This window comes from Idiotropiscis lumnitzeri, chromosome 12 (assembly GCF_059441095.1).
Source record: "Idiotropiscis lumnitzeri isolate Australia: NSW breed Sydney's pygmy pipehorse chromosome 12, RoL_Ilum_1.0, whole genome shotgun sequence".
In the NCBI taxonomy this organism is placed as follows: domain Eukaryota; kingdom Metazoa; phylum Chordata; class Actinopteri; order Syngnathiformes; family Syngnathidae; genus Idiotropiscis; species Idiotropiscis lumnitzeri.
The window spans coordinates 15,497,305-15,514,905 of NC_142402.1; the positions used below are offsets into that span (position 1 = coordinate 15,497,305).

The 17,601-nt window shown below is 42.6% G+C and overlaps 1 protein-coding gene and 1 long non-coding RNA gene across 9 annotated transcripts in view; both read right to left on the reverse strand.

Moving 5' to 3' along the window:
- Positions 1-773: 773 nt before the first annotated feature.
- On the reverse strand, positions 774-2,016 carry LOC148326133 (uncharacterized). Its single transcript, XR_015846078.1, has 3 exons — positions 1,917-2,016; positions 1,343-1,369; positions 774-1,255 (listed from the first exon to the last, which is right to left on the reverse strand). It is a non-coding gene; the product is annotated as an uncharacterized LOC148326133 (long non-coding RNA).
- Positions 2,017-3,022: 1,006 nt separating this feature from the next.
- Positions 3,023-17,601, reverse strand: part of LOC148326134 (supervillin-like) — a 29,102-nt gene continuing 14,523 nt past the window's right edge. For 5 of the 8 annotated variants that reach the window (XM_088310723.1, XM_088310724.1, XM_088310719.1 and 2 more), the window contains 25 exons: positions 16,370-16,859; positions 14,714-15,209; positions 13,144-13,273; positions 12,910-12,966; positions 12,446-12,523; positions 11,854-12,010; positions 11,579-11,674; positions 11,406-11,486; positions 10,905-11,258; positions 9,816-9,974; positions 9,614-9,750; positions 9,370-9,517; positions 9,154-9,299; positions 8,849-9,024; positions 8,499-8,649; positions 8,117-8,396; positions 7,896-8,047; positions 7,422-7,527; positions 7,151-7,358; positions 6,728-6,861; positions 5,969-6,124; positions 5,738-5,881; positions 5,261-5,382; positions 4,813-4,968; positions 3,023-3,458 (listed from right to left, as the gene is read on the reverse strand). In XM_088310723.1, the coding sequence (XP_088166849.1) occupies positions 3,372-3,458; positions 4,813-4,968; positions 5,261-5,382; positions 5,738-5,881; positions 5,969-6,124; positions 6,728-6,861; positions 7,151-7,358; positions 7,422-7,527; positions 7,896-8,047; positions 8,117-8,396; positions 8,499-8,649; positions 8,849-9,024; positions 9,154-9,299; positions 9,370-9,517; positions 9,614-9,750; positions 9,816-9,974; positions 10,905-11,258; positions 11,406-11,486; positions 11,579-11,674; positions 11,854-12,010; positions 12,446-12,523; positions 12,910-12,966; positions 13,144-13,273; positions 14,714-15,209; positions 16,370-16,859 (4,401 nt within the window). In that variant the 3' untranslated portion in view covers positions 3,023-3,371. Of the gene's footprint in view, positions 3,459-4,380; positions 4,402-4,812; positions 4,969-5,260; positions 5,383-5,737; positions 5,882-5,968; positions 6,125-6,727; positions 6,862-7,150; positions 7,359-7,421; positions 7,528-7,895; positions 8,048-8,116; positions 8,397-8,498; positions 8,650-8,848; positions 9,025-9,153; positions 9,300-9,369; positions 9,518-9,613; positions 9,751-9,815; positions 9,975-10,904; positions 11,259-11,405; positions 11,487-11,578; positions 11,675-11,853; positions 12,011-12,445; positions 12,524-12,909; positions 12,967-13,143; positions 13,274-14,713; positions 15,210-16,369; positions 16,860-17,601 lie in introns of all 8 variants that reach the window. The other 3 variants (XM_088310720.1, XM_088310721.1, XM_088310722.1) reach the window with 3 other exon arrangements.

The window sequence follows — 17,601 nt, forward strand, 5'->3', positions numbered from 1 at the left end:
CTGCACACAAAAACTGCACTTAATTGTCACAAATCCAAAAATGGCTTCATAAGCCATTTCGTTTTGCAGTTTTCTCACTTCTACATATAAAGGATAAAGTAAAATATACTAACACTATGAAGTTCATAAGGGGTGGAAAAAAATGAAAACGTACTTGCCCCCTTAGAGTGGTTGGATGACCTTCAGTAGGCGCGTGGATGTGGGAAAAAAACTGGAGATACTTAAGCAATGCATCAACAGGCTTCTCAGTCATGCCACAGTATTTCCAAATTTTATTCAACTCGGGACTGCAATTTAAATTGGTGTAGGAGCAAAATATTTAATGCCCTATTGCATTGCTGACATTTTTGGTGCATGCAAGTAGAGCTGTATTTTTTGTTGGGGTGTTTATATGGAGATTTTCAATGCGTTTGGTCATTCAGCTCCTCTTTAGTCTTAAAACAAGGCTACATGTAAATAAACCGAGCTGTTGAAAAAATAATACACCCACCATTCACGCAATTAAAACATTTCAGACTTCAGTAATTAAATACATATGCATTAGTGCAAAGTAAACAAATTTGAAAAACAATGGATCACTTGATGTGTGACGGCGTAAGGAAAGAAAAAGAAATTGCAGCAGGCGTTTAAGGGTTGCTGCACACTTATTTGTTCTAAAGCGCTATACCATAGCCCCAGATTGTGCAGTCAATTACATGATCATGTTTCCATCTTAATTTCCTCTAGATAGAAAATATGACCTGGCAAAGTCATGAAACCGCTCACAAAAAAAATTCACGTTTCAAACTCAAATTTTATTGGACAGAAGCATGCACACGAAACGTGTTCAATTGGACCACGCAGTATTGAGGAAACCACTGAAAAAGAAAAATTCCTACCTAAAAATAAAAAAGAAATTACCACTGATACATGTCATAATGTCTTGAGTACAGAAAAGAGAACACTGAAGTTGGGTCGTGTTATACTCTTCACAACCATGGAATGAGCTATGTGAAACAAAGCTGTCTTGAATTGTTTTCCTAAGAGTAGGACTTTACTACAAAACATGCAATAGTTCATTGGCCAATATTGACTGTAAGGTCCTTAGAAAAATCTTTACACTCCTTAAGATTATTCCTTATTTCATCTCCTTAAATCTCTTCAGTGTATGACAGCGACTTAACTACAAACATTAATATGGAAAAAATACTCTTGGCGTGTTGACCAAACGTCTCAGCAGATGGTGCTCTATGTTCTGGTGCAGCTTTGTACATCCCTGTTAATAAAAAAAGAAATGCATGTTAAAGCAGTATTATACATCCATAATTGTATAATGATGGGCAAAGGGCGATTAGTGACTCACCACAGTATCAAAGTCAATTTAGAGAACCTAAAAAAAAAAAAAAGAAATTTGGGGGGGCATTAGAAACAGAATTCGTTTAAAAACAAGCACCCCACTACAACGTAATGTGGTCAAACGCGTCAGTGCAGTAAAGAATAATCATCAGACTCAGCTGAAACACGAACTCGTATGCAACTCATCATTGAACGTTTGACCAAAAAAGAAAATTTAAAAAGCTTAAAAGACGACATTTTGTTTGACGCGCGTCCAAATAGAGCGCTGTAGCAGGTTGTGCGTTACAAAAAAAAAAAAAAATCAGCGCTGGGTTACCTAAAATGGTAGCACTGTACTCCACAAAAAAGTTAGCCAAGGAAATATTTCACAATTTAAAATGTGCAATATTTTTGAAATGCTTCACTTGAGCTAAGGCTGCCATCTTGTTAGGCGGCGGCATAACACCCACGAGGTGGGCTGCCGAGGCAGGAAACGCGCCAACAATTCAATACGAAATGACTCATTAAAGGAACCAACACGAGTAAACGACAAAAAAATTAAAGGTTAGTCTCACATAGAATGAAGTAAATCTTTAACATACCGGGTGAAAAGTGTTCACCAGCCGGTCAACCCCACAGTCCGACCGCGACCAGTGCCAAAAAAGGACGAGAGAGAGACTGGTGAAGGAGTTACTGCCCCTTTTATGTGGTTATCAGCGTCACGTGACTCCTGCTCCCGCCCCCACACGAAACAATAAAGGGTTCCGGGTTTGCAGACGCGCACTTCCGTCTGGTGTAATGAGTTAACGATTTAATAATAATAATAATAATAATAATAATAATAATAATAATAACAATAATAATAATATTAATAATAATAATAATAATAATAATAATAATAATAATAAGCAATAGATAAAGAATACAATGAGTACTGTATATACAATAATATATTATGTAACATTTAAATTATTCGATTTATAAGCAGTTGTATTCTTCTGGTGTCTTGGTCAAAATGTTTTATGACATGAATATGGTTTTATTGAGAAAGCAGTGCAGACAGTCATGGGGGCCTCCTTCTCCACATACTGCTAAGATTAGGGTATTAATATTTATCCTCAACTCAAAAGTGTGAATCTGAGAATATCCCCCTATTTCGTCAGTTAGATAAAGTTGTTAAATTCCTTCTTGGGGATTTCTATCTAAGTGAATCATCTCAAACTGTCTACAGTCAATGATAAGAATGTTAATCGGCATTTCATATAGTTTTCCATTCCAACCACTTCAATACTCACATTTTCAGGATGAAAAGTTTCATTTGTGTCACTGCACTTTATCTCTACTGCATCCTGACATGGACACCTGTAGTGCTACTGCACCTGGTAAGTAAACTCAACTTGGTGTCATTTTGAAAAAGTATGAACATTTTTTGGGCTTATTATTATTAATTTAACTCTATTGTCATTGTTTTATTGAACGATTTAATTATTTATTGCATTTAAACAACCAGAGCTGGGCATTTGACCCTTTTTTTGCCGGTCAGTCCCCTGCCCTCCAGCCGCTATCTCGGTACGATTCCAAACTTAAAACCGTCCGGCCTTGTTCATAAAAATTGTCATTCCCTGACCCCGTTCCGCCCCCGGGACAGACTGCCCAGCTCTGGAAACAACATACTTCTGCTTAAGAAAAAAATCTCAATCAGTTAAAGTGGGCTCAAAAGTGCTTTCATTTATTAAGCAGGAGACACAAGATGACTCCATTTTGGATTCTCTATGTTTTCATGCCAAAAGGACGTCACACTAAAATGTCTTTGTATAAAATGTACACAAGGAAATTAAGCAAAGGCACTATACATCATTTTAAATCAAACCTTTACATTACAACTTTGATGCCAAAAGTGCACACCTGTACTTGTACAACGTGGTGTCAAGTCCACAAAAACCAACACGTTTGGTGTTGCGATGTCCTGACGCAGAACAGAAAGTGCCTTTCAAGTCTTCACACCGTTTCCCTGTCTATTTCCATCTCTCTCGTTCTCTCTTTTTTCTGTAACGTGCTTAAAACAGTCCTTTAGCCTTCTTCAAGTTGACCTGTTTCCACCCTGGTAGACGTTCGTATTCATCCCTCTTCATCTCCAAAGCCTCCTGCAAAGTACATGCACACACACACAGACGGCAGTTAACAAAAAAATCATGACAATTACGTGAGAAAGCCCACGCAAGCATAGAGAGAAAAGCACAGAGGAAGGCCAGAGTGAAAATTCAAACTCCGAACCTCAGAACTGCGAGGCAAACATTCCATTGCGCTGTCCCTAATGAAAACAATGTACATTATAGTATCAGAAATAAAAGTAAAAAAAAAAAATAAACAGGTGTATTTACAAAAACTAAAATATATTAATATTAACATAATATATGAAACCAATAAATATAAATAAAAAAAACACATACATTTCCACATCATAAGCAACATTAAATTATTTTAACTAAGTATTCCAATAAAGTGAATTCAATTTACATTTTTAATTTACTCAAATATTGTGGGTTATTTAATAACAATGTTCTTAAAGGGGATGTCAAGTCATTTATTTTCTCCACAATACATTACACGCACAGACCATGGTGAGCTCACATGACATGTTTTTAATGTAGTAAAAATTATTTGATTAATTAATTATTTAATCATTTAAGGTGTTATTTTTCGAAAGGCTCAATCATTTTCAATGACATTTCAGTGTTGCTCGAGAAAAGTGTGTGAATTCTTGCGCTATGTGCCATGCAAAAACATCTCTGTGAAATGATTCTATCCAGCATTCATGTGCTTGGTCATGCTTCACGTCGTACAGTGTGGCAGAGGTGCATTCGTTCATTCCTTGGGAGGAAAGTGAGCATCAGGAAGAACAAGAGTGACACACGGGCGTTTTTACAGCATAGTTTGGAAGGCGATGAATGCTAGGAATTCCATGGCTGCAGACGACCACAATGCACTTCTCTTGTTCACTTGTTATATTTCAAGGGAGGTCAAAAATGTGCAACTGCAGTTTGAGAGCTTAAAGGGTAATCTTACCTCAACGCATCAGCACTTGCTCTGAAACGTGAGAGTTAAAGGGAACATAATATGGAAAAGTGAGTTTTTAATAATGAGTACATTTTTTATTGTCTGCCTCGCTGTCTCACAATTTGTTAATTAGCACATCGTCAAACGTTCAGTGAAGTTGTTGATTGGTGGAAACTATTACTGGAAATAAAAAAATGCAAAAATTGTAACCCTGATATGTACCATATTCACAGATCCGCTGCTAACTTTACAGGAATTTTAAGTGTACTGTAATTCCTCATCCTTTGTGTATTTTGACCGAATAATATCAATATTATTAAGACACCTGGGAACTGTTTTGAAATGTGAAAAAAAAGTGCACAATATTTCGTTTGTCTGATATTTCTGAGTTGACAACCATACGGGTCACATCATCAAAATTTCAATGAACATTTTCCCGACCTCAAAGTCACAGTCGGACAAGTAGATCTCCAGGCGTAGTGGGTCCACACCCTCCGGGAGTGGCCGGGTCCGCAGCTGGTCCAGTGGGAATGTGTTCCGACTGAGTCGGGCCAGCACGTCCTCCACCAGGATGATCTGGTTGCACACCTCTGCTTCCTGCAGCCACAAAAATTGCAATTTAAGGAGAAGCTCTTTTGTACAAAATGCACTGCATTCTCTTCTCTGTATTCTGTGTAAGATATGCAATCATTCAGGGAATATAATTATAACAAGATTTGTACCTTTAAATCAATCTTTATTCATGCTGCCTTCTAATTTGTTTATATTTCAATATATTTCTAAGAAAATATGAATATCGTCGTCATGTATATGTTTGTTGTAGTGTCGGGGGGAAGCAAAAGGGGGGGTCTCAAATGCAAGCTAGGACCGCCATTGAACGTGTCATTACCCTTTCTGAGATCTCAGCGACATCCTCCCGGTGCTCCCAGCTGGGGAACATGTTGGTGAAGGTGAGCGGTTCCAGTCCTGCATGTATCAGGTAAGACTTCTGAGGGTTCCTGTCACTCTTCTCTGCAAAAAAATAAAATAAATATTATTGAACCCAATAACTAGTATCAATGTTTTTTTTTTAATTTCAGTTTGTAATTGTATGCTGTTGTTTCTATTTTTTGTGTTTAAATTAAATGCATTTAAATTCCCATAGGCTCCACCTAATAATCTTTATGATGCTTCAATGGGGTTTCTCCTTCACGTGTCATTGGATGATAAATCTTGGTTGTCCTGGTGTTGATACAAAACTGTAACACTTGACGTGATTAAAAAAGAAAAAAAAAATCTAAACTAAAATCAAGTGTTACGGTTACTATAAAGCTGAGGGTTGCAGAAGGTTAGGATGTTTGCGTTTATATTTACAAGCGGGAATTACCCTTGCAGTACTGAAGCACCGTTTCCATGGCGCACTTCCTGTCCACGTCCCAGCGGATGCGAGCTGATCCAGTGCTTTCGCTGTCCTGAGGCCACCAGCCTTGCCACAGGTAGACCTCGTGGAAGTTGTCCACCAGGAACAACGCTGGGGAACCCACACATAGTCCAGTACTCTTTTAGTTCACACTTGAACTAAAAAAAAGGTGAAAACTGGCCTTGAGACGAGCCTCACCGGGTTGCGCCACATTGTAGAGTTCCTCCTGCAGGAAGGGCAGCGAACTGACGAGGTCTGGAGCGCGGGATGGGTGGAACAACTCCGTCGCCACAAACTCTCCTGAAGTGCTGGTCAATTGGAAGAGCCGCGGAGTGAAGTTGAATTTTCCAGGGTCTGAGAAAAATATGAAGTTGTCACAATGTCATCTAACGCCACATTTTCACTTCTTGTTTGTTAATTCTTTTGTCAAAAGTATTTTATAATTTTTTAACCTGAATGTGTCTCAGTACTTTTGCTGAAACGCCAAAATTTCATCTTCATGTTCTAACATTCTCAATACTTTTGTCCAAGCCTCATATGTATTTTACGCTTCCTCCTGAAGCGGCTGACCCAATATTTTTGTTAAAACTCACTAGGTGTTCCAATAATTTTGACCAAATACCACCCTTCGTTTATTTTTCACTTCCTGTTGGTGTCCTGATTCTTTTGCCAAAACTCTTTTCACTTCCTATACATGTTCCAATACTTTTTTGACAACCTTCACATTTTCTACAATTTATCACTTGCTGAAAGTGTCCCAATACTTTTGCTTGAACTTTTTTCACTTCCCCAATGTGTCCCATTACTTTGTCTAAACTCCTCATGGAAGCGATATCTATAGCATATTGCCCTGTGTTCGTCTGAGGTGAGAAATATGATGTCATATGGGATTGTAAACTATCCCTTCAAGGACAAAAGCTCAAAGTCAATATTATTTATCATATCCGTGCATGTCACCTTGCAACATGCAGTCGTAGGCCTTCCTGTCCTTGTGTCCCAGAGCTTCCCAGAAGCCCGGCGGCTCCACCCCCTCATCGCACTCGTGAATGGTCACCTTGCTGCTGCTGTGGAGTCCGGCTTCAAGAGGACACCTGAAGAGACACAAGTCTCATAAGATTTTTTTACTTCTTCAATATCGTGGGCCTAGATGGCTTTGTAATGCACCTTGAATTCTATTTATCTCTTTTTTTTTTCTTTTGCTGATCTGAAAAAAATAGATTTGGTATGTGACTCAAAATCCGTGATCCCGTCTGAATCATGACTTGATCTGTTGCAGCACTATGTATATACTGAACTGTATATATGTGTGTGTGTTCAATTTACATTTAAAAATCCAACTATAATGCCGTTTCGATATGACAAAACTTAAAAACCCCATACTGTTCTTTGATCTTGATCGCCGCCGTGCTGGCCACTCCACGAGTGTGTGCCTGTGTCTTGCAGCCATGCCACAGGTAGATGGCTGCCTTGTTGACGCTGAGCAGGATCACGGACGATCGGGAGCGCAGGCTGCTGCAGTGACACGCCACTTCCAGCAGGTAGCCCTCTGCCGGCATCTCGCCACGGACGCAGTACAGACGCCACTCGCCTAAACAAAAGCTGGTGAATGCCACAAATCGACGGACACGCATCATGGACTAAAAATGTTTACTTTGGATGTTGTCCTCCTCTTCTTCTCGCTTCCCGGCGTGGACTATCATCCCGCCGTTGAAGCACTGCAGGAAACACGGAGGCTCTTTGCCCTGCTGAACTTGTACCTTGGAAGCACAAAAAAAAAAAGACTTTCACACAGAGATCCTAACATATTGCTGCATCACAGGTTGGGAATGTGAATATTTTTATGGACCGGTGAACTAATCACAAGCCTCAATGAACTCTGTCTGTCAGCAAATGACATGACCACAAAAAAATAAAAATAAAATAAAATAAAATAAAATAAATAATAAATAAATAATTGTTGTTAATGTTCAGGGGCAAGTGACCCTCATTGCCTAATTTATCATTGAAACATGGAGAGCATATCGTTTTTATTTTTTTAAAGGGAACCATAGGCCAGGCACAAGCCCTGTGAACTCTACCTAGCAACAAGCGACGTGAAAAGGATGCGATCGTCCTGTATTTGTACCTGAGCCCCTCTCTCCTCGTCCAGCTCAACTGTCATCAACGCCGACGTCCCTTTCTCGCTAACAGTGGAGTGTCGACCTTGCCAAAAGAAATAGCAGCATTTCTCTCTGCCCGGTCCGCTGCTCCTCACCTCTGGATTGTTTCTGCGTCCCACTAAAACAAAAAATCTTAAAATCAACCAGTATGTGCAAAAGAGAATCAAGAATGAAAGGCAGGACTTACCTGACGTGCTGACCATGTACTTCCATTTGACCACATAGGCGTCACCTTCATGGAACTGACCGATGCTCTGGCGGGGCAGGCGGCTGTAGTCGAACTCCAGGATGTGCCACACGTCCACCGAGACGGTGCTGAGCTCCTGAGTCCTCATGTGGTCTTCCGTTTCCACTGAGCCATAGCCGCGGCCCACATTCACGCCATCCAAGATGGTCGCGACGGATGACTGCAGGAACGGCAGCATCAGGCTGGCATCGTACGGCCGGCACTCACGCCCCGTGGATTTCTGGCAAAACAGCCCAGCGGTGAATAAAGCTAAAAAGCTATCTTTTAGACTCATAGTTGCGGTTTGTAAATTTGACCAAGACAACAACTATTAGATGCAAACCTGTTGTTCTGGTTGCTGTTCGCTCACTTCTGTCGGCGATAGTGGCGGCTTCACTTCGGACCAGTCCACAAACTTCTCCTTGAATAAGATGGTCTCGTTGTGCTCGGTCAGCCTGCCGAATATCGCCCATTCGGGACGGCCTTGGCCCTTCCTGTGTCAAACGATGAGGAAAAAGTTGTTCAAGGTGAACCAGTTTAACTTAGTTGGTCTTATTCCTTTTTCTATCTTTGGTTCTCCATCAGCTCATCTTTTTTTAGTCATTGTGTTAGACGTATCGCGCTGGTGACGATAACACCTGTGTCGGACACCAGTGACTTTAAAGCTCCCATCAATAATCCAGTATTAGATACCTTGGTATTAGGGTGTTGCAGTTTCCGGGGTCTAGCGGGTTGATGTCGCAGCAGGTGTAGTCAAAGGTACCATTCCAGAGGTGTTTGGCAAGTTGAAAGGCCACCTTCCTCTGGGCAAGCGTCACCTCTTTGCCGTGCCATACGTACACCTCGCTGCCAAAGTCCAACACCAACACCTGGAGCGCAGACCAAGAGCCACAGTGAAACTTCATCAAATTAGAATGTGGCCATGGTATGTTGACTTTGGGGATGGATGTTTTACGGAAAAGGGTTGTCCCGAGTGTTTTTGGTGCACAGGTGCTGACCTCTTTGGATGATAGCAAGGAGTAGCGAGGGACCTTCCCCCATTCATCATCATCGGGCATCAGTTTGTCATCAAGCAGTCGAAAGATGCAGTTAGTCTCCACGATGGCGTTCTCAAAGCGGTCATCCTCCTCCGGCGAACCGGCAGCTAATCACCCAGACAGGAAACATGTCATGATTTTTTTCCATTTGGCGCTAAAACTTGGAATATTTCTTACGTTGGTAGTCACTCTGTCCCCCGAGGATGGTCCAAAACTCTTGTGAATCTGGACTCTGCACATGGGCGCCTTCCTCGATGGTCTGTACTTTCGTTGCCCTGCAACCCAAATCTTTCTTCGTTTGGATGAACATGGCCAAATCCATCGCCTATGAAAAAAAAAAAATCCATCCATCAATTTGTAGTATTATGCTTATAGTAATGATGAGTTGCACATCATAATGTAATGTAGAAATAGAGATCACTTTTGCCCTCTCGATAACGTTGGAGAACTCTCCTATCCACACAAAGCAGTGCTCGGGCGTCACCAGCAGGAAACAATCCCCGCTGTTCAGTGACGACGCTCTCGGCTCGACTAGTCTGGTCTGAACGTGGCGACGGCCTACAAGAAAATATTGCGGGTGTGACAAGAGCCTGGGTGGGTACCTCGGGTGAGAACCTCCTTACCTTTGATCTGCAGCAGCATGACGTTTTTGTACGGGACTGCGCTGTTGTTGGACGTGGGCGTCTCCGCTACGTTGACGCTGCGCAAACTCACGGTGCTGTAGTTCTCCTTACTAGACAGACCTGCCAGAGCCGCATCGGAATATTCGGAGCTTTTAATCACTGCAACACAGAGGACGACCACTGTTAAGTAGACGCATACAGCAATTTTTAATTTTTTTTATGCTTCACAGAAGATACATCAACTGGATCTGGTAGGTTCCTGCCAAATGTGGTCCCAATACAAGAGGACCTCATGGAAAAGCCAAAATAAATTCCTCAAGCTGCACCGTTATCTAGATCTGTGACAAATATGTTATGGCTTCCTCCATGAAACATGCAACACCCTGCTAAAAAAAAAAATCTGAATTGGTTTCAGCTTAATACTATGAACCAACAAGGTATCTTTTTGCATTAATTAAGTGAGAATCTGCCCCCAAAAATTAACAGCACCTGCAGTTACTAAATGTACTTAATCACTAACTTGACTAACTGCAGGAACTCAAAAATGTTACAACCGTATTTTCCGGACAATAAACCGCTCCTTTTTTCCTAGATTTTGAACCATGCTGAGAATACAACGGTGCGGCTTTTCTGTGGATTTTTCTTTCACCACTAGGGGTGCTCTATAGTTCAGAAAATACGCTAAAAAATCTCAATTTTTTTTTTCTCTTGGATCTGTTCTGTTTTAATTCACTGTTGATGTACCTTTATGTGCATTCACACTACAAAATTGTTCTGCACATGCAATGAACAACTAATTTTTCTTCAACATAGAAAACTGCGGCTTATAGCCTGGTGCGACTCATATCTAATTTTTTTTCCCCAAAAAAGATTTTCTGCGGCTTATATACAGGTGCGCCTTATGGCCCACAAAATATGGTAACTTCAGTCACAAACAATCAAACAAAGTTATGAACTGCACTTAATCATTTATTGACTAACTAAACTAACATTAGCGACTAAAGGACTGACTTGTTATCTAGCAAACTAACTATTAGTTTTTTGAGAAGTGATGTGTGCATGTTAACACCGTGCCTTCCATGCACTTACACTCGGAGGTCATCCTCTTACTCTCCAGCTGAGCCACGTTGAGTCTCTCCTCGGTGTACTCGTGTCGTATGTCCTGGCGGGCGGCCAGCATCTTGACGGGGTTGCGGGAGGCCTGCACGTTCCTGGATGGACGCACAGAGCGCTTGTGCCGCACCATGGCCGAGGTCAGCCTGCCGGAGCCCTGCCGTGAGCCAAATATCGCGTCGAAGTCTTCACTGAGCTCGATAGGCGAGGGCACGTTTGGGAATTCCGCCACGCGGCGGTAGAAGTTAGAGAAGATCTCGTCGTCCAGCTTCATCACCTCCTTTACTGCCTTCTCTGTGACTGTCAAGGTGCTTTCCTGTAGTTCGGACACTGATGGACACAACAAGCGGGAACATTACGGACAGCTAAAAATGACCCTTGCGAAACAATCTGAACTACCTAATTGTTTCGTTGAAAGAAATCTGTTCCTCTGCAGTACTAACAACTAAGTAACTAACTGAGAATGTAAGAATGTACCTTTGCTGTTGAGTCGTCCCAAGAAAGTCTCCAACTTGTCCAACTTTTTATCAGACTCCATGTCTGCTCTGGCTTCAATGTCTGCATAGTAAGGACAGATACCATCAAAGGTCATCTTACCGAATTTACAAAATTCTCTTATAGTTAAGATGTAGGACGAAATTCCAACGCACCTTCCTGAGGTTTCCCAACAACCGCAGTGCCAGTTTTGAGCTTGGTGGAAACGGGCGAAAGAATCGGCCCGATGACTGATGAGGAGGCAGCCAGGCCTGTCAAAAAAAAAAAAAAAAAAAAAAAAAAAGAGAACAAGCTAGGCCCTCATCCAAACATTGTGATCACAAACGTAAAATTGTTTACAGCATGGGGCGGGGGTGGATAAATAATCCTTAGAGGTGAGGTACATGTTGCCTCACAAAGTTTAAAAACCCAAACCTAATTTTCTACAGACCTTTCTTGACCATGCGAGCTGCCACTGTGTACTGGCCAGAATCGTTGGCCGCACCCTTGCCCTTGCTCTTCCAGGCGTCCTCTCGCAAGGAGATCATCTGCTTCCTCTCCTCAATGGTCATCTGGGCCTCCTTGTCCTCCTTTCTGGCCGGCTGAGCCTAAAACAACAACAAAAACATAGATGTTGATTAATGTTTCTCGACTTTTGCAATGGTCTCGTTTCGCTTTGGAGGGATTTGTTTTGAATAGTTGTTATATCAAAACTTGGACAAAAACGCCTTAAAGAAACCCAAGGGAAATTTTATGCTTTTCTGTTTTTGATTTTTGTTTACGACATGGCACCATTCAAAGCATGCCGCATGCCTTTTACTGTTTTCTGCAATAGCGCCTTGCTACTCTGCTCGTAGAACCTAACATTAACTCCAATACCTACTCCCATCCCTAATGCTCCAGCCCACACAAACCTAACCTTAACACCAAACCATAACCTCAAACTAAAACCCAAATCCCCAACCCTCCTCTGCAAACTCGAGTCAAACGCTTAAAAATAACTAAGATGAATCCCGAAAAAAATCCTTCGCCACCCTGCTTACCTGAGCGTGATGGTCAATGTACTGACACTTTTGTCCGAGGGAGAAAGGAGGAGAAAAAGTAGAGGAGAAGACAGGCTCCTGAGGATGGAGAGGTGGAAGGATGAGCGGAAGGATGAGGAAGGAGGGATGGGAAAGGATGCAAGAGTACGCACGTCAGATACGTGTTCCAAGGCAATATTATGCCTACCAAATTGCTAATTGAAACTGCTTTCAGGCAAGATTTCTTTTTTTAAATTATTATTTATTAATTTATTTTTAGAAAATAGACATCATCGGGAGTCTTTTCTGGCCTTGAATTATGGGTCTTTTGTCGACCAAGTTTTCAAAATTATATTGGCCTCTATTTCAAAAAGTCACACCAGTGCTTCAAACAGCAGGCAAAGGAAGAGTATTCAAGCGACAAACGTGATTGGATGACACGGCCGCCCCCCCTTGCAAGTGAATGGCTGAATGACGGGCCTTACCCACAGCTGATCTGACACGCAAACTGCAGAGTGGTCATGGATGACCACCTCTTCCTCCTGATGGGAGGAGTAGGGATGGGGGCAGGGGATGATACAAGGGATGGTAAGTGAGGGGGCAATATTTGGGGAGGGTGGTCTTGTCAACAGGGTTTATTTATATTTCAGGCAATATGTAAGGCATGTGGCAAATGCGTGATCTGAGGTGTTTGTGGTCACGACGTGGTGACGTCACACCTTCATCTGATGCGTTGGCTCTGCCTCTTGGCGCCGGGGCACCTCGGTGGACGCCACGTCTGCCACTTCCTGTTTTTTGTTGATCCGGTTCCTCCAGTCCTCCTCGCCGCTCTTCTTCAGCAGGGCCACTCTGACACAAATGGAGAAACACTTTTGAAATATGTGGCTTAAAAGCATTGCCTGTCATGGGTAGAGCCTCAAAAACAATCAAAAGGCGTTACATTCCGCTTGCATCGGGGTCACGGTTATTCGGACGAGCCCTCCATGAACATTCTGTGGATTTGAAAAGTCTACACACTCCATGTTCAGATGTATGGTCGTGGTAGAATCATGGATTGGGGCTGTTCTTCAGCTGAAACTGAGGACTTACACAAAGCGGACGGAATTATGAACAGTTCAAAATAACAGTCAGTGTTAGCGATTAGCTTCCGCAAAAAATGAATTAATAAATCAGAAAATGCCTAACTAGAACATTTGAACTTTATTTTAGGGTTAATCAGAAGCACTTTAAAGGGTGATGGGTGTATGTTGACTCTTTTTTACATGTTTGACTGTGATTAGTTAATTACAAACAGATCCAAGTCCCCAGATACAAAAGAGTGTGTACATGTGTGCAACAGCAGTATTTGAGTTTATTTTTCCTTCCCCTCTCAAAAACTTAATTTTCAAAATTCTTTTGAGTTGTGCAGATAATAGGCTACATAAATAGTGGAAAGTTTATTTTTATACTACAAAAGCTAGAATTTGAACATGGGTGTGTAGACTTTCTATTTACACTGCAGTACAACGACTACTCATGTAGTTCCTGAAGAGGCAATCACTCAAGGGTGAGGATGATTCAGGTCACATCAAGCACGACTGAACGAGGAAAGCTGATAGAAGGGAAAGTGTGTCATCACTTCTAAGTGAGTGTGGATACAGAAAAGTGAATGCAGTCAGTCATTTTCAACCGCTTGTGAGTTGTCACGGAAAGCAACATCGGACACTCACCCGAGCCAAAAACGTTTGAAATCTTACCTAAAAATAACACTCAACCTTTCTCCCTCACGCTTAACTCAAACCTTACAAATCCTAACACAACCCAGGAGCCTCATGTTTTTAACAATATACAATAAAAATGAAAGAACTCTCACCAACAATAGTCCTAACCCTAAAACCGTAACCTTTATATTAACCCTAACCTCTTACGCCTCTAATCTTTTTCTTTTTGACTGGTCGCTACAGTGTGTCATCCTTCTCCATCGACATCCATCTTCTGCATCCTTGTCCCTAATACCAACTGCCCTCGATTCTTCCCTCAGTTCATCCATCAACCTTCTCTTAGGTTTTCCTCTTGCGCTCAGATCCATACTCGTCATCCTTTTACCAATATACTCACCATTTCTCTTCAGGACGTTAGCGGTCTCTAACTTTTTCCCCCCAAAATATCTAACTTTGACTCCCTGTGATGAGCTTGTTGCAATTCCTATCTACTCCGATGACTCCTTTCTTCATTTCTGCCACAAAAAGCCCTCAGCCCTCCCAGGACGATGATCAATGTATTTGGATCTCCATCATCTGGCACACTTACCTCTCCTTGATGGACATCTGTTTGCTGGACATCCCGTAAGGCAGCCGGTCCGCGGAACCCGTGGGGGACAGTAGATCAATCGAATGGACACTGAGCTTTTTGTAATTGTCGCTGTGGTCCAGCGGCAACGACTGAGACTTGACCAGCGCTTGGGGAAAGCTCTGAGGTTTTGGCGCCGTCGGTGGAGGCACCTGGAGTTTGGGCAGGGGCTGAGGGTCGGGTTGAATGTAAGGCTTGGTGAGGAGTTCCTGAATTTTGCCCTGGCTCTGCTGGGGCGGAGTGAATGGTTTGGGATACGTTGGCGGGGACTGGGATGGCTGAATGTATAACTGGGGCTTCGGTGAATCTGCGGGGGTTTGCAGCAGGAAGGATTTGAGTGGAGTTGGGGGAGGCTGAATGACAGGATGGGTCTGCTGGATGCTGGACACTTGAGATGCTACTGTGGAGGACACTTTGGTTAGCAAAGGTCTCAGTGTCGCTGTGCCATCCTGCAGGTCTGAAAGGATAAGTCACAACATATATATCAGAAATTGTATTATGTCACTTTTTATCAACGGGTGGATATAAAATTATAAATATAGTTGAGAACTATTGCACATCAAAATGTACTGTATAAAAATGATTAGCTGTACTGATATGGCTGAGACCAGAATCAATTTTGGCTCTGAAAGCTCATCTGTGATATTGCAGTGGCGATTTAAATTTCCAATTGCAGCAAAACTAGTTACCGACTGATGCCCACTCATGAAATCGGAAGTTACGACTGTAACTACGGTTCTATTAATCCCGACTGACTGTCAGACCGTCCTGTCACTCTGAATCCTCATGGTGATACGAGAAGATTCCGTAGGAAACGAACCTCTGGTGATACCGTAATTTACACCCATCCAGGGTCATTCAGGGGTCTCAGGTGACTAATTTGGATGCATAACTCAAATTGCGCATGAGCAAAGTGAACATTCAGTGCTTGAAGCACTGCCTCTGGTGCTCAAGAGGGATGTAGTAAAACTAGTTACAGAATTCCATAAACTGTACAACAATTCAGTTATGTTCGGACATGTCACGTAGTTTGCCTAATGCCGAGCACTTTACCATAACCCCGAACACTAAAGGCATGCGACATCCACCCTGGACTATTGGTGAATTAATGGCAGCACACATACAGACAAAGAACTGGCCAACACATTGCTAGACTATCAGTGGCAGTTAATTGATGCGTGAATGCTCAACGCTAAAATGTTGCCAACTGGTATGGTGCTGATCTGCCTTGGCAGAGGTTCATCTGACCCAGTAACACCTATTCAAGGGACTGATTCTAATGGGAGCCGGATCGTAAAACAAAGACCACATAACCAGGATTTTACGCTTGCATTGTATCCCTTGCATAACCAGTTGACGCAATCCGACTGACCGCAACTGGCCACTTTAAGGATAAAACGTGTTGCTAGATCAGTCTCTTTGGAGACAAAGGGATCCACATGGTACAGCGGAATATTAAAGAGATGCGTCCCAAATAAATATAACTTCCCCTCCTTCTCCTTCACCGCGCCCCGCTGAGGCAAGCAGTGATGTGTGGAAGCACAATGAGGGTAATGAGGAGAGTCCACCGCCCTTTCTCCTCTTCCCTTTTGTTCAGACAACAAAGTAGTCTCCTACCTGAGAGTCGTTCTAGGCTGCGGGTACCACCGTCTCCTCTTGCCTCTTCTCCCAGGTGTTGTCTTCCTCCTCCTCCTTCCTCCGCGTTCTTCTCCCGGGTATCACCGAGGGCTCTCGGGCTAGGATGTGCCTCCTCCTTCTCGTCCTCCTCCGCCTCCGCCTGATGCCGGCGAAGAGTGCCGGAAGAAGGGGCGGGAGAAGGGAGAACCCCTAGTTGTTGTTCAGAGATTTTGGGGAGGGGCTTGGGATGGCCTGGGTCCCCCTCACTCTGGGTCATGGAGAGGTACCGCGATGCCCTCTCCTGGTGGTCCGCAGTGGCGGCAGGGGTCTGTTGTTGGGTGATACTGCTTCCCTCGTAGGCGATGCTGCTGCTGCTGCATGCGGGCGTCACGGTTACCGTGGTAACGGAGGCATGGGAGAGGGCAGCTGCCACAGAGCGGACCACGGAGGCGGGGAGGGGCTCTAGTTTGACGTGACTGCTGTGTTTTAACTATAGATAGAATAAAAAAAATTGAATTACGAACATGTAAATATGAGCAAAAGTATTGGAACATCTGCAGTATGTGATCATGTCTGGCTTGGACAAAATATTGGGACACCTACAAGAACTAAAAAGTGAAGAAAATCTGGAGTTTTGACAAAAGTATAGAGGCAGCTGTAGGATATAATTTGTGGTGTTAGGACAAAAGAATTGAGACACACCTACAGTCAATGAAAAAGGGAAGTTTAGAAAAAATATTGCAATAATTAAAAAAAAAAAAAGCAAAAGGTTTTGACACGTAAAATATGTGAAAAGTGGAGTTAAATAAAAGTGATAAAATAAGATAAAATGTGAAGAAAAAATTTATAAAAATCTTGGAACATAGGCAGTAAAAATCTGGGGTTTGGTCTAAAATGTGCCTCCAGTAAGAGAAAACATCATTACAAAAAAAAAAATAATAATACATCCATATTCGGACACCTACAGGAAGTAGAAGTGGCGTTTGGACAAAGTATTGAGACAACTTTTGCCACCAACATGCACTATTTCCCTAATAAGACACCTCATGCTTGTTATGCTCACAAAGCCAGTTGAAGTAAACTTTACATGACAACACCAATGCCGTGTGTTGTATGCCAATCCTGTACTGCACTCATCTGCGCTAACGACGAGCCTAGGTCGAGCCAAATCGAGACAAGATGCGGCTTATTAATGAGCTCATTCAATTGCATCCAATCAGCATTAGGGACCT